This window comes from Arachis hypogaea, chromosome 15 (genome assembly GCF_003086295.3).
Source record: "Arachis hypogaea cultivar Tifrunner chromosome 15, arahy.Tifrunner.gnm2.J5K5, whole genome shotgun sequence".
NCBI lineage: Eukaryota > Viridiplantae > Streptophyta > Magnoliopsida > Fabales > Fabaceae > Arachis > Arachis hypogaea.
The window spans coordinates 141,280,310-141,291,280 of NC_092050.1; the positions used below are offsets into that span (position 1 = coordinate 141,280,310).

At 36.5% G+C, this 10,971-nt stretch overlaps 1 protein-coding gene across 1 annotated transcript; it reads right to left on the bottom strand.

Annotated features, from left to right (window-relative positions):
• Positions 1 to 7,107: 7,107 nt before the first annotated feature.
• Positions 7,108 to 10,472, bottom strand: LOC140178998 (uncharacterized). The gene is made up of 2 exons (XM_072217010.1): positions 8,139 to 10,472; positions 7,108 to 7,641 (listed from the first exon to the last, which is right to left on the bottom strand). The coding sequence occupies exon 1, from the start codon at positions 10,418 to 10,420 to the stop codon at positions 8,879 to 8,881; it is 1,542 nt and encodes a 513-aa protein (XP_072073111.1). The 5' UTR covers positions 10,421 to 10,472; the 3' UTR covers positions 7,108 to 7,641; positions 8,139 to 8,878.
• Positions 10,473 to 10,971: the final 499 nt, after the last annotated feature.

Below are 10,971 nucleotides of genomic sequence, written 5' to 3' on the forward strand. Positions count from 1 at the left end.
TCTCAAAGTCTCAATTGTAGTTTCGAAAGTAAAATTAAAGATAAAAAGAAAAACATACAAGGTGCCGGAGGCAAAGTAAAATGCAGAAATTAAAACAAACAGGAAATTAAAAAGAAGATGAAAGAAGAAACATGAACGTAAAAGAGAAAAAGACGTAAAAGTAAAGAAATTTTATTAATAAAAACTGAAAGAAAGCAAAGTACAAGTGTTTGAGTTCAGAGGAATTACTTAAGATTCCCAATTTTACTCTGTGATGCCAAGGGGCTGAGAGCGTTTTGGGTCTCTAAGTGTTTTCCAAGAAGAACTGAACTAATTACAACGTATTCCTAAAACTCTATTTATAGACCAGCCTAATCTTAATGGGCAGTTACTCCTTGTACACCACTTGCAGAGAATTTGAATTTCATGTAGCTGTTTCCCACACTTCTTGCTTGATGTAAATTTCAAAATTCAAATAAATAACTAACTATCAAATGATCTAATTTAATCTAAAATAGATATAGATATTATATATAGGAATATTAACAGACAACTAATTATTTATTATTTTTTTTAATTTTCTTATGAGAATAATATTTTGTCTAACATAATGCTCCCAAAAATTTTCACTTGAAGTCATATAGGGATTGAAAGTGAAGAAATTTTGTTTTTTATGATAATAAGGAAAGTATATACAAGTGTATGTTTATTTATTTAGTTAATTTTTTTTTATATAAATGATAATAATAAATGATGATAAGAATGAAATTTCGGAACACCATCTAGAGAGTACGTATTGTACTCTTTCTCCTTTTTTCATTGTTGTTTTGTTTATTTATTTGAATTGGCTCAACAAAAATGAAATCACTCAGTCCTCTTATCTTCTTGTGGTACGTGTGAGAAAGATAATACGCTAGTGTTAAACTTTTCTTCAACTCTGTACTCCCCACGTACTCTCCCAAATTTTATCTGTTACGATTGACCTTCTCTGTTCATAAGGGTTTGATTATACCTAATTTTTTTCAATATTTCAAGTAAGGTTTTACTGTTAGCTCTATCTCTATCTTTTCTTTTCCAATGTCTTTTCTTTTCTATCTTTATCTTATCTTTTCTTTTCCAATATCTTTTCTTTTCTACCTTTTTGCAAGGTATCCCTTATATTATTTATGACTATGAATGTTCGAATTTTACTCTAAAGAATATTTTTTTTATAGCTTGTTTGTTGATCGTTGACAGCCTTAGCACTCAATACTTGAATTTTCAATTTGTATCGTTATGGCAACCTCGAGCCACCATCTGTCAACAATTCCTCCTTCTTCATCTAAAGCTGCCACTTGCGATAAACCTGTTGTCAAGAATGGTAAGGATTTTGCTCCTGAACCAGAGGCCTCAGAATCGAAGACATGGGAATCTCAGGTGCTACTCCCTTTAACCATTGACGGTATGGATTCAGCTTTTGTTGGTCCTATTATCTCTCTTGAAGTGGCAAATAAGATAAAAAAATATTTTTCCTGGTCACCCTTAAAGAAGACCCGTTGCTTTTCAAGACTCCATACCCATTGGCTACTTCGATTCCAACAACAGATTATTCAGAAATCCCCCAAAGACCAACATTGGGGGTTACCACGCTTGGTTAAGTAGGGTTGAGACTGAGAAGACGACCTTGTGGAAAGAGATTAGGATATATGACCTGATTCAGCTTAGTAAAATCACCTACACTGTTAATTCAGGATTAATGGGAGGCGCATTGTACTTTTAGGACGAGACTTCTCATACATTTCACACTCCTTATGGTATGATTACTCCTACTCTTCTGGATGTAGCTGCAATAACCGGCCTATCTCCCTTGGGAGGGAAATTTTAACCACTACCCAGTCAACCACAGGCGTTAAGTACTCCATTAACCTTTCTTCCACTACTTATCAGAGTTTCATCCTTAATAACAGAGGTCGAGATGGAGAACCTGTTTCTGATAATGAGCACATAGCCTTCCTTCTCTATTGGTTGAGTGGCATTGTTTTCTGTGCTAGAAATATTCAAGTTGAAATAGCCTATGTCCCATTAGCCGTTATGTTAGCTGAAGGCAAAAAGCTATGTTTGGCCAAATTGTTCCTGGCTCGACTATATCTCACTCTAGATTGGATCACAGCCCATATGAGGGAAAAGAAAAGAATCACTAATGCCGATGGTCCCGTTTGGTTTTTTCAATTGTGGTTATCCGCTATTTTTGAATCCGAGCTACAACCGCGTTCGACCCAAAAAAGTCTTACAGATTCTACGATTGCCGGACAACGTTTGCTCAATTTAGTCTTCCCTGATAGGTTGATGCCCTCACATGACAAGATGAAATACTTCTTCCGTGCTTTTTATTACTTGCCAGAGAAAGACCACAACATAAATTTGACTCCTTTTGCTAATTGTCAAACTGGTCCGAAATGGTTGACGCAATTTCTTACCCCAGCTGGGGTTACACAAAAAGAAAGCATCATTATTTGGTCGCAGTTTTTAACTCCTCAATTACTTTTTGCTGGATTCCCGGGTGAAAATGACCTAAGAACAGCAGTCTATATGCCAAACGCAGTTTCACGACAATTTGGGTTAGCTCAGGCCATTCCGTCTCCATATCATTTTCAAGAATCACAACCCTCGCATGTCAAAACTATTTCATTAGAAGACCTGCTGCGTATTCAGAAAGATAATGCTATACGGAGAAATAAATTCCACTTATTCCCTTTCAAGCCTTGTCCATTGACCACCTATTCATTCTTTTCTTGGTGGAAAAACTATTACTCCTCTATTGAAGTTGCTTTCAATACTTGCTGTCAAAGGATGACCACTGTTCTTGTAATGCAACAAGTGAAAAGAGCGAAAAAGGGTAATTACCACTAAACTATTTGCTCATTTTATTATTATTATTATTATTATTATTATTATTATTATTATTATTATTATTATTATTATTATTATTATTAGTTAAGGTAATTTCCTCTATTAGTAACATATCCTCTCTGTGTTGTTGCTATTCATTTTCTTCATGCATAATGTCTTCTAAGGCTATCACAATGGCACATGTTTTAATTATTATTATTATTACCACAGAGAACACAACTACCCCACTTGCCACAAATCCTCTTTTGAGAAGGTCTTCTAGTAGGCTTATAGGAAAAAAGAAACGCAATTTTAATAGCTCAAACCGTCGGGTAAAAAGAAGACTTGAACCAATTGAAGCTTCAGTATCTTCAAGTAGTAACGATAAGAATGACACATCAAATACATCCAATGACAATCTTGATGGACCGGTAATTTCTCAACAAAATGAAAAGGCCAACGAGAACATCTCGTCAAGTGATGAATCAGTCAGTAAATTCTCTTTGGAAAAAGATGTTAATGCTCTTAGCGCCAGTGACCGGCTTGCTTCTCAGGTATTCTTATATATTTTCACATTGAAATAACATCATCTTAAAGAACTTACATGGTGATAGTATACTCATGCTGAGTCCCCTTTTATTACCTTTGTCCTCATTTTACCTTTTGATTTAGGTCACTGTGACTCCTACCATTTCTTTGATCGCGCCTAATACTGAAAATATGATGGTTGCCACATCTAATAGACCTATGCCCAAAACCAATGCAAATAAGGTACGGTATGTCATTTAGCCTGATGGTTGATATCTCCTCCTCATATCTTCCTTAGTTTTATGTTAACATTTGCTTTTGTATTTTTGTCTAGCTTCAAGCTTCTGAACTCCCCCCAAGTGAGCGGTCAGAAAAACAAATACCCATCACTTCCATCCATGCTCAGACCCCTAATGTGGTGAATGACTTATTGGCTGATTTAGAAAGTCTAAATGAAGCATATGCATGTAGTATGGATACACAGAAGGCCATAGTTGAATCTTGTTCCACCATTCAAAGTCATCCTTCAACAGAGCAGCCCCATACTACTCTTCCCACAACCAAGATTGTTGACAATTCCATCCTGCTTCCATTAAGCCAACAACTCAGTGTCATTCTATCCAAACCTATTTTGACACTTGCTACGGATCCGCAGTTTAAGGCTCAGCTCTCTGATATTCTTCAAACCTTTTCAAATACATCACATCCTGAGACTACTGATCCTTTGCTGGCTCACCTGCGGATGGTCTATGAGGATCTTTATGCCAAATTTCCAGATTCTCAGGCAGCCATCTCCTCGTGTCAACAACTAACTGAATCTCTTTCTAAGTTGAAACAAGACATCTCCTCTTTTGAGATTGTCAAAGCTACCCTGGCTGTCCATATTACAAAAGCTAAAGATCGGGGTCATGAGCTATCTGAGGAGATTCGAGACTTAGAACAACAGCTGGCTGTCAAGAGAGGAGCAAAAAGTAGGCTGGACGCTGCTTTGACAAAGAATGAGGCTCAATTTGCCAAAGCGAGTGGCATGCTTGACAGTAGCAATGCAGCGCTGCAGTTACTTGAAGAGAAGATGCTCTCCGCACAGGAAGTTACCAAAGAAGCCAGAAACTTCCAAACCGTTCTCCAGGCTGAAGTTATTCGTTTGAAGGAGATCTTTGAATCTTAGTCTTGCATTTCTTGTGTGAACCTTTATGATTTTAATATGTGTCTGCAATCTTTACTTTTTGAACCTTCAGAATTTTGTTTATTATTCGCTTTTGAATGCACTTTTATCCTTACTTTGGAGATTGGACACTTGCTATTTTTTTTTATAAGAAATAAATGCCTACTAGTAATAGGCTTAACAGAATTTCTAAGTCTAAAAAAAAATTTTACATTACTAGTTGAAACTGTCAATGGGGTCTATTCTTTTGTATGAAATAGTCTTGACTTTCAATAGTTAATATCTCCACACTAACATTCTCAATAATTAATATCTTCGCACTAACATTTCAATAGTCTTGACTCCAAGCGCTAATAGACTCAACAGAATTTCTAAGTCAATTAGGCTCTTGTATTTATGAAGTACATACCCAAATGTCAATAAGAGATTATTTTTTTGTCCAAGATTTTCAACCTGATGCTTTGGACATATATTTGTCTCATAAGCTTAATGCTTTACACTGTCAGTAGATTTTGTAATTCAAAGAAATCACAAGGACATGTTAGCTTTTACAAACTGAATTGCAAATATTAATTAGCTCTTCACTTTTTCTTTGACACTTCAACTGGATATTTTTTTGTATCCTTAAACATGTGGAATGTTTATCTCATGTATGCCTGGCCTATATACTTTTAAATATTTTCCATTTATTGAAGGAATTCTTTTTCCTGATCCTATTTCAATAATCTTATAGGCATTTCCAGGGTAAACTTTGTCAACTACATAAGGTCCTTCCCAAGTTGGAGACCACTTACCATAAGTTTTCGACTTTCTTTCTATAGGCAAGATTGTTTTCCACACTAAATCTCCAACTGCAAATGTCTTTGCTTTAACACGGCGGTTGTATGATTTTGACATAATCTCTTTTTGTCGAATCACCCGCTCTAAAGCTCTTAACCTTTCGTCATCAAGTTCATTAAGCTCGTCATACAAAGAATTCCAATAATCTACTACTGGCATCTCATCTTGTCTAGCCACCCTTATACTTTGCAGATTAATATCAATTGGCAATACTGCATCATGACCGTAAACTAATTTATACGGGGTGGTTCCAGTAGATCCTCTTGGAGAATTTCGGTAAGCCCAAAGAACTTGACTGATAGTTTGGTGCCAATTTCTTGGCTGTCTTCCAATGTGTTTTTTAATTAATGCAATCAGAATTTTATTCGCTGCCTCCACTTGTCCATTGGCTTGGGCATAATATGGTGTAGAGGAAAGCATTTTTATATCCCTAGATTTGGCATATTCCATGACCTTTTTCCCAATAAACATGGTTCCTTGATCAGTGGTAATAGACTGAGGAATTCCAAACCTATGCACAATATGCTCCTCAATAAAATCTATTATTTCATTGTGAGTCACCTCCCTTAGAGGGATAGCCTCTACCCATTTAGAGAAATAATCCACACCAACCAAAATGAACTTATGACCTTTAGAAGACGGTGGGTGAATCTGTCCAATAAGATCTAGAGCCCAACCTCTAAATGGCCATGGCTTAATTATAACATGCAGTTCTGACGCTGGAATATGTTGGAGGCTTCCATGTTTTTGGCATTCTTCACAGGACCTGGCATATTTTGTACAATCTCTTTGAATAGTTGGCCAATATAATCTTCTCCTATTCATCACCCATCTCATCTTTTCCCCTGATTGATGGGTGCCACAAATTCCTTCATGCACTTCAGCAAGAGCCAAGTACGCTTCTTTTTCTCCCAAACATGTCAGGAGGTTCCCATCAACAGACTTCTTAAACAAGACATTACTTATTAGAACATAACTTTGAGCCCTATATTTAAGTTTTTTATCGACACTAAGATTTGGATTTTTTAAATATTCTACAATTGGTACTCTCCAATCTTCTGGGTCTAGTTTTTCTAATGACAACACCTCTCTTTCTCTCAAAGGCATAAATATGTCTTTTATCCTTACCAATTTTTCTAGTGTTGAGGGCTTGATCTTATATCTTGAAGCAATTTGAGCTAATTCATTTGCTTCTTGGTTTAACTCCCTTGGAACATGTCTCACAATGATATTATCAAATTTACTTAACAACTCTGTAGCCACATTGAAATACTTTCTCAAATTTTCACTAACACACCTATATTCGAGTGATACTTGACGGACTACAAGCTGTGAATCCCCAAGTATTTCTACGTTTTTAACTCCTCTTTCTAATAATAATTCCAGTCCCATTATTAATGCTTCATACTCTGCCTCATTGTTGGAACATGAATAATTCAATTCAAAGAGGAATTTACTTGGCTCACCACTTGGAGAAATAATTAAAATTCCTATACCAACACCACCCTTATGGCATGAACCGTCAAAATACAATTTCCAAGGCACCAAACCAACGAAACTCAGTAAGTTCTCGTCAACGTCAATACACGGGTGATCAACCAGGAAATCGGCTAGAACTTGACCCTTAACCGCTCTTGCAGGCACAAAATGCAAAGAAAATTTCGTTAAGGCTAGCATCCATTTTCCTAGTCTACCATGAAATATTGGAGAAGACAACATATATTTAAGAACATCAAACTTAGAAATTACATAAACATTCCTAGGAATTAGGTAGTACTTAAGTTTTAAACAGGAAAAATATAAAGCTAAACAAAGTTTTTCAATTGGAGAATAACGGCTCTCAACATCATTTAGCACTTGACTTAGATAATAAATCACTCTCTCGTTGCCATTCTCATCTTCTTGAGCCAGCATTCCACCAATGGTTACTTTAGAAGCTGACACATAAAGTTTTAGAGGTGCTCCATGCCTTGGAGGTGTCATAATAGGAGGATTAGTCAAATACTGCTTGATGTTGTCAAAAGCTTCTTGATGCTCTGTTTTCCATTGGAACTCTTCCTCTCTTTTCAACTTGATCAGAGGCGCAAAAACCTTGGTTTTTCCTGATAAATTGGAAATGAACCTTCTGAGGTAATTGACCTTCCCTAAAAAAGCTTGCAGCTGCTTTTTGTTAGCTGGAGGAGGAGCCTCTAAGATAGCCTTTGCCTTATTTTTGTCAATTTCAATCCCTTTTTTCTGCACCAAGAAACCAAGAAAATTTCCTGCACTCACACCAAAGGCACATTTTAAAGGATTCATTTTTAATTTATGCTTTCTCATTCTTTCAAATGCTTTCTTTAAATTTTCTAAATGCTCTTGTTTAGCATTTGATTTGACAACCACATCATCAACATAAATTTCCATAAAATTTCCAATAAAATCATGAAAAATTTTATTCATCGCCCTTTGATAAGTTGCACCAGCATTTTTTAACCCAAATGGCATCACAACCCATTCAAAAGTTCCTAAAGCACCTGGACACCTAAATGCTGTTTTTGACACATCTTCCTCAGCTATGTATATTTGATTATAACCTGAATATCCATCCATAAAACTTAATATTTCATGGCCAGCAGTAGAATCTATCAACATATCAGCTATAGGCATTGGATATTCATCTTTTGGTGTTGCAGAATTTAAATCTCTAAAATCAATGCAAACCCTTAATTTTCCATTCTTTTTCATGACAGGGACAATATTAGAAATCCAATTGACATACCTTGTTGTTCTTATAAACTTAGCCTTAAGAAGTCTTTCAATCTCTTCTTTAATCTTCTGCACGACTTCAGGGGCAAATCTCCTTGGTGGCTGCTTGACAGGTTTAACGTTGGCTTTCAATGGCAATTGATGTTCTACCAATCCACGACTCAAGCCTGGCATCTCTGCATAATTCCATGCAAAACAGTCGCAATATTCCTTCAAAATCTCCACCATTTCTCTTTTGAAATCATCAGGCAGCATCTTGTTCACATATGTTGGTCTAGGATAATCACCGTTACCAATATCTACTTCCTCCAAAGGATCCTGCACTTCAACCTTTTTTACAATGTCAGTATTATTATTTTTTTCAAAACCTAAAGGACCATCATCATATATACAATCATAAGGTACACTGTCAATGCACCCTTCTCTGCCTGCCATATAGGCTGACAGCCGAGCCAGTTGGCTCGTCAAGCTCATCTAAGTCTCTTCTGAGGCCGCATCCGCCCCGGCCTTAGGGACCAAAATAAAACCATTCATATCTATTTTGCACATCTCAATATTTTCAGGATTAAATGCATTGGTGTCAACGGTCAGCGGCTTGACTCCAGGATTATACATCCTGAACTCCACATGCATCTCATCGTAGTAACAAGTACTATTGTCAGCAAGAACTTCTTCCACTCCTCCATCTTCATTCCAGAAAATCAATTTTTGATGTAAAGTTGATGGAATAGCACCCATTCCATGAATCCAATCTCATCCCAAAAGCAAGTTAAAACCAGCCTTTGAAGGAACCACCACAAATAGAGTTGGCCTATTGACAGAACCAACCTCAATTGACAGCAGAACCACACCTCTAACAGAAGAAGTCTTTCCATTAAAATCTGTCACCCCAATGCTACTTTTAATCAGATCTTTTTCAGTCTTTCCAAGCCTTCCCATCATTCTTTCAGGCATGAGATTAACAGCAGCTCCCCCGTCAACCAAAATCTTATTGACTATCCTTCCGTCAACACGAGCCTTGATATGCAGTGGACGCAAGTGTTCCTTATCATTTTCAGTAGGCTTCTCAAATAATCCTCCACCACACATATTGTCGTCTAGCAATAAACATTCGCTTCCAGGAAAGACATCATAACAATCATCTTTTAATGACTCTACTTCCTGGACTTGACTATACTCCTCAGGCAGTATTGACACCACAGCTATAGGTTGCTTAACACCAAATATTGCTTCTAAGCTGTCATCAAAACCAGTGTCAAAATTATCAGTAATTAAATCTTCATCCTTTTCTCCCTTATTTTCAACCATCACCCTCTTCCCAACAAGATTCTTCTTGACATTTTTATTGCACTTAGGGTGATTAGAAGAATTGTCTGTTTCTACAGACTTGGCCATGGTTGGCAAAGGAGAAAAATCTACTCCGTGTCCCTGGTATGGATCCAAAGAAACATATTCAGGCATATTCTCTTTCTGCTCAAAAGTTGTAAAAGGAGAATATTTGGGAATGTTTTGACAATTTGGCCAAGGAGAATAATTAGGAACCTGCTGCATGTTAGGACTATAACAAGAATAAATTGGCTTAGAGGGAATAGGCGCATTTTTCGGAATATATATACTACCTCCGTCTTGTGCATGGTTCATGTTCCATAACTGAGACTCATAGTACCTGGGCTTGAAAGGTCTAGGCTTCACCCATTTGTTTTTTCCTCTTGCAAAAGCAGTAGGTTGATTCTGCACATTTCTCACATTCTGGACCCATTTATTGTTTGAGATTTTGGTGGGAGGAACTCTTGTCTTTTGAGAAAATCCATCAGGTCTTCCATCAATCATGACCACAGTCTTCATCTTCTGGTTGACAGGTTGTACTCCAGTGTTGTTGACGCACTTGTTCAAAGGAGTTTGTCCACCCAACTTTTGTTTTCCCTCGGCTATCTTCCGCTTTAGCTCGTTAGTTTCATTCTCTTTTTCAGCAATCTTCTTTCTCAACTCAGCCTTTTCTTTCTCTTCAACTTTGTACTTTTCAAACTCTTTTGCAGCTTCCTTGTCAAAAACAGCATTGCACTTTGGGCACATGGCAATGGTGCTGTCAGATTCTTTAATTCTTAACAAAAAATCTAACAAATCCTCACCAGGATGCGGATAAACTGGCTTCTTATCTTGTTCAAAGACTCTCAGGTCTTTATTTTCATTTTTAGCACTAACCATCGTGGCATCAACTTCCACCATGTTGATTGACAAATCGAATGGCTCAACATAATTTGAGTCAGCAGCAAATGGTTCAGTGTCCACCTTCATAGTAGTTTTATCTTCAAACTTCAGTCTTCCCTCCTCAATTGCTTTTTGTATCAAATCCCTGAAACAGACGCAATTGTTAGTGGTATGAGAAAATACTTGATGAAACTTACAAAATTTCTTATTTTTTATTTCATCAGTTGTAGGCATTTTTTTTCCTTCCGGTAAAATAAGCTGCTTATCTTTTAATAAAACTTCAAATATTTGATCTGCCTTAGAAATATCAAAAGAATAAGTCTTATTTTCAACTTTAGAATAAGAAGAAACTTTTTCCTTTCCTTTAACAGGCTTCAAAGACTTGCATACATAAGGAGGACCCCCACGTAATTCAGCAATATAAATCTCTTTTTCATCTGAATCACTACTATCGGAAAAACAATCAACATATGCAACCTTTTTTGAACCCCTTTTAAAATTTTCTTTTTCTTTCTTAATTTGTTCTATCTGTCTTACTCTCTCAGCTAATTGGGAAAGATATAAAGTATGTTGATTAACAAGTTTCTTCCTAACTCCGAATTCTAGCCCATTAGTGGCCATTTTGACAACTTCAGATT

Excerpts from the sequence above, each read along its gene's own strand:
- LOC140178998 (XM_072217010.1), bottom strand. The coding sequence starts at position 10,420 with ATGAAGGTGGACACTGAACCATTTGCTGCTGACTCAAATTATGTTGAG.